Source organism: Clinocottus analis, unplaced genomic scaffold, assembly GCF_023055335.1.
Source record: "Clinocottus analis isolate CAN_PGR_092001 unplaced genomic scaffold, fCliAna1.0.p SCAF_56, whole genome shotgun sequence".
NCBI classification, from domain to species: Eukaryota; Metazoa; Chordata; class Actinopteri; order Perciformes; family Cottidae; genus Clinocottus; species Clinocottus analis.
In genome coordinates this window covers 431,251-436,250 of record NW_027176214.1, presented here as the reverse complement: position 1 = coordinate 436,250, position 5,000 = coordinate 431,251, and the positions used below count along the sequence as shown (strand labels likewise).

At 42.3% G+C, this 5,000-nt stretch overlaps 2 protein-coding genes across 2 annotated transcripts in view; both read left to right on the top strand.

Moving 5' to 3' along the window:
- The window catches only part of LOC137803466 (matrix-remodeling-associated protein 7-like), a 10,172-nt gene extending 9,251 nt beyond the window's left edge, over positions 1-921 (top strand). Inside the window, exon 4 of the mRNA XM_068601944.1 lies at positions 74-921. Within this exon, the coding sequence (XP_068458045.1) occupies positions 74-170 (97 nt within the window). The 3' untranslated portion in view covers positions 171-921. The remainder of the gene's footprint in view (positions 1-73) is intronic.
- A 1,056-nt stretch (positions 922-1,977) lies between these two features.
- Positions 1,978-5,000, top strand: part of LOC137803464 (caskin-2-like) — a 21,539-nt gene continuing 18,516 nt past the window's right edge. The window contains exons 1-2 of the mRNA XM_068601939.1: positions 1,978-2,254; positions 3,581-3,890. Coding sequence (XP_068458040.1) covers positions 3,797-3,890 — 94 coding nt within the window. The 5' untranslated portion in view covers positions 1,978-2,254; positions 3,581-3,796. The remainder of the gene's footprint in view (positions 2,255-3,580; positions 3,891-5,000) is intronic.

The window sequence follows — 5,000 nt, the reverse complement described above, 5'->3', positions numbered from 1 at the left end:
TCATCATTTAAACTTAAACACGAGTCTCTCGGCTCTAACCCTCTGCTCTCTGTTTGTGTGTGTGACTTCCCAGGGTGCAACAGGAGCAGCTGGCGGCCATCTTCCTGCTGCTGAAGGAGCACGAGGAGCAGGTGGAGGTGGAGGAGCAGCTGAAGCTCTACTCGATCTGAGAGGAACATTATTATTATTATTCATATTATTATCATCCGATTTATTTGTACTAATATTGGTGATGAGCTTCATTTCATTGATACATTACTTTTATTCACTTGTTCATTATTTAGAGCATATTTTAATAAACCTTTCACATGAAAATCTTTTTAAGAATAAAGTCAAATTATATTTTATTTAGAAAGATTATTATATAATGATGTGTAATTCTCACATGTTGACTTTGTCAGAATAAGTTAACTTTCTAAACGTTTTATTAAATCTCACGATATTAATCTGAACAATGTTGAACTTTATTCACAAAATTGTTATGTTTCTAAAAATATTTGGATTTTATTCTCAAAATGATTTCATGTTTTTTCTGTTGAACATTTTTTTTTAGGAAGATCGTCTTCAGGCACGAACTCTTACACCAGCTTTCAGTGTTGCATTCTGGGTAACGTAGTGTTTTAAGACGTATCTTAATTTTCTTTCTTGAAAAAAAAACACAAATTACTTTAAAATGTAATTTTTCAAACTTTTCTCTCAAAATAAAAAATGTTTTAAAAATGAAGAGTTAATAATAAAAGTTATTCTGGTTTTCATTCAATATTAAAATGATTCCTCAAAATAACTTTTTCTAATATTTTTAACTTACTTAGAAGAACCTCCTCAGGAAACGCTGCATTGTGGGTAATGTAGTGCTGTGTGCTTTATTTATTTAGAGTTTTTTTTTTTTTAATGAATTGTGTTTTGTCAAGACAATAAATAATGAAATATGAAACGTAGACTGCAGATTGTGATGATTTCATAACGAGAAGAAGTTTTATTTTATGTTTTAATATCAACTAACAGATGACGTCAGAGTGCAGTCACTCCTTCCGGCCACCAGGTGGCAGCAGAGCCTCTGAGGGAAGAGCACAGCTCCGACTTTTCATTTTCAGATGAATATTCATATTGTTCTGCCATGAAAGAGCTTTGATTTGCTCAAGTTATTGAACAATTATTATGACCAAACAATAAATGCAGGTTATTAATATTAGACCTTTAGTTTCGGTTACAGAAAGGTTTGAATATATTTGCCATACTAAAACTAATCATCATTATTTAAATATGAATGTTCGTATTTATTATTATTATTTAAGTCTCAGGAAAGAAAAACATTCATTGCATTAAATAATATATTTTTATATTAACATTAAACAAGTAAACACAAGAAATCAATCATCTAAAAGTAACAAATAAATACATAATGTAATAAACCTTGATAACCTGAAATTAAATGTGCACATCTTTAAATATAAAACATAAAACTACAACAAGTCAAATCACAACAGGCTGCTGGTTATTATACATATTATATATGTACATCATTGTAATAATATTCAGACGGAGATTAATTCATGTATTCATTTATAAAATATTAAAATCTCCTGAACAATAAAAAACTGCTTCTGGAAAAGAGAAAATATTTAGTTAAGTTCAACAACGAGACGGAACCAGACAGGAAATGCTTCTTTCAAAGTAAAACCACGCCTGTCATAGTTTCATTTCTTTTATTTATTGAATCTATTTTAATCTGTTTGCAGATTTATTTATGTAAGTGTGATATGAACCACTACCCTGAACGCACCACGACGTGTGGTGACGTTTCTTTTTTTTTACCACACGCTTATAAGAAGTGACTCAATTTCGTGTGATATATTTTGCTTTTATTGTGAAGGACCAGACCGGATGTTCTGCCTGTGGTCGGGTGTAACTTGACACCTCGTCCACGTTCCAGAGAACGGAGCGGAGAGAATGTGGCATTCAGGGAGCGGAGGGAAAACCGGGAGGAGCGTCAACCCGCGACGCGTCGCACGAAAAAGTACTTTAAAAAACTCTAAAAGTACACAAGTTTGTACTTTAGTTCCACTTTAATCCAACACGTTTGGAAGTATTGACGTTTCTGGGATGTACAAACTGGATTCTCTCGTTCTGGAATATCAACTCAAGGAATAAATAAACTGCTCTGAGTTTTTGTGTTTTTCCATAAATCTGGTCCGTAAATCTCGGGACCCGCAAAGTTTCCGTGTCGCTTCCCGTCCGGAAGACAAACAAGCAGGTAACGCAGGTGACGGAGATTCATGTTCATGTGTTTGCAGCTCGTGCATGAAAGTAAACGGTCCTGCGCAGAGCTCCGCCCGCTCTGGTGCAAAGGTCGCCCGGCTGCAAGCTGCCAGACTTCGGCCGAGATTTGACCGTTTTTCCCGGAGCAGAGACTTCAGTCCCAACACTCCCGTCGCGCGCCTTCAGATTATTTTCATATTAAAACACGAACTGTTGCAGCTTTCAACCAGTGAAACGTGTGTCTGCATCCCTGGAAACACGTCTTCCATTACCCTGGGACGTGGTGGAGGGACTGGGACTTGGTGGAGGGACTAGGACTTGGTGGAGGAGGGACTGGGACGTGATGGAGGGACTAGGACTTGATGGTGGAGGGACTAGGACTTGATGGTGGAGGGACTAGGACTTGATGGTGGAGGGATTAGGACTTGGTGAAGGAGGGACTAGGACTTGGTGGAGGGACTAGGACTTGATGGTGGAGGGACTAGGACTTGGTGGAGGGACTGGGACGTGATGGAGGGACTAGGACTTGATGGTGGAGGGACTAGGACTTGGTGGAGGGACTGGGACGTGATGGAGGGACTAGGACTTGATGGTGGAGGGACTAGGACTTGATGGTGGAGGGACTGGGACTTGGTGAAGGAGGGACTAGGACTTGGTGGAGGGACTGGGACTTGGTGGAGGGACTAGGACTTGGTGGAGGGACTAGGACTTGATGGTGGAGGGACTGGGACTTGATGGAGGGACTAGGACTTGGTGGAGGGACTGGGACTTGGTGAAGGAGGGACTAGGACTTGGTGGAGGAGGGACTAGGACTTGATGGTGGAGGGACTGGGACTTGATGGTGGAGGGACTAGGACTTGGTGGAGGGACTAGGACTTGGTGGAGGGACTGGGACTTGGTGAAGGGACTAGGACTTGGTGGAGGGACTAGGACGTGATGGTGGAGGGACTGGGACGTGATGGAGGGACTAGGACTTGATGGTGGAGGGACTAGGACTTGATGGAGGGACTGGGACTTGGTGGAGGAGGGACTAGGACTTGATGGTGGAGGGACTGGGACTTGATGGAGGGACTGGGACTTGATGGAGGGACTGGGACTTGGAGGCTAGATGCTCAAAAATGGAAAAAAAATACTTATTTTATGCCAAACGTTTGTCTGAGAGGTGCATGCTGGGAGTTAAAATGTCCGTCTCCTTCAGCTCTTGAGCTGTATGGGTTCAGGAAGGAGAACAGGAAGCCTTGAGGAAGAAGCTAATGCTAATAGCTACTTATAGCATCTGGAAGCTCAAACTGTAGCTAACTTTGATCTATCTCCTCTTCAGTCCTGGACTGCTCTGGAGGCGGGTTCTGGTTCTAGTTCTGGTCCTGGTTCTGGATCTGGTTCTAGTTTCTGGTTCTAGTTCTGGTCCTGGTTCTGGTTCTGGTCCTGGTTCTAGTCCTGGTTCTGGTTCCTGGTGGTCCGGCCCAGGGTCCCACCTGAGGCTCAGCATGGGGCTGTGAGGAGGACTTGAACACCCGGTTCTGACCCGAGCAGCGGCATGGGGAAGGAGCAGGACCTGCTGCAGGCCGTGAAGACCGGAGACCTGATGTCCACCCAGAAGCTGCTGTCCAAGCTCAGGGCCAACCGGAGCAGTGAGTACACAAGCTCTTATTCTGAAATGCGGCTGATAACCAAAAGGGAGTTTCCCGGGCTCACATCCAGGGGTCACCTGCAGACGTCAGATCTGTGTGACCTTCTTCTTCCTCTTCTTCTTCCTCTTCCTCTTCCTCCTCCTCCTCCTCGTTGATGGACACATCATGTCTACCTGTCCTGTGTGTGTTGTGCGTCAGTTTCCCGCTGACAGAAGGGAAAGTGTGTTTGTTCAGCTTCCTCCTGATGGCGTTTGCATGTCGACTCCACTGCTGCCGTCGAGGTGAATGTTGAACCAGACCCTCAGTCGTTGACTTGTTTTGACTCGTATTGACTTAGTTTGACTCATATTGACTCTGTTTTACTCACATTGAGTCATATTGATTTGTATTAACTGTGTTTGGCTCGTATTGACTCGTATTGACTCTGTTTGACTTGTATTGACTCTGTTTGACTCACATTGACTCATATTGACTCTGTTTGACTTGTATTGACTCATATTGATTTGTATTGACTCGTATTGACTGTGTTTGGCTCGTATTGACTCGTATTGACTCTGTTTGACTCGTATTGACTCTGTTTGACTCACATTGACTCATATTGACTCTGTTTGGCTCGTATTGACTCTGTTTGGCTCGTATTGACTCTGTTTGGCTCGTATTGACTCTGTTTGACTCACATTGACTCATATTGACTCTGTTTGACTTGTATTGACTCATATTGATTTGTATTGACTCATATTGACTCGTATTGACTGTGTTTGGCTCGTATTGACTCGTATTGACTCTGTTTGACTCGTATTGACTCTGTTTGACTCACATTGACTCATATTGACTCTGTTTGACTTGTATTGACTCATATTGATTTGTATTGACTCGTATTGACTCTGTTTGACTCGTCTGCTCCTCCTGTGGTGAGCTCTCAGAGCTCCTCACTTTATAGAAGAAAAGAAAACAAATTTGAACCCAGTTTGAGGCTCCATGCTGTGTGTAGTGTGTAGTGTACATTGTGTAGTGTGTTGTGTAGTGTAGTGTGTAGTGTAGTGTACATTGTGTAGTGTGCAGCAGGGTAATGGCTGCGGGGCTTTTCTTTATTCGGTGTTATGTAACGTG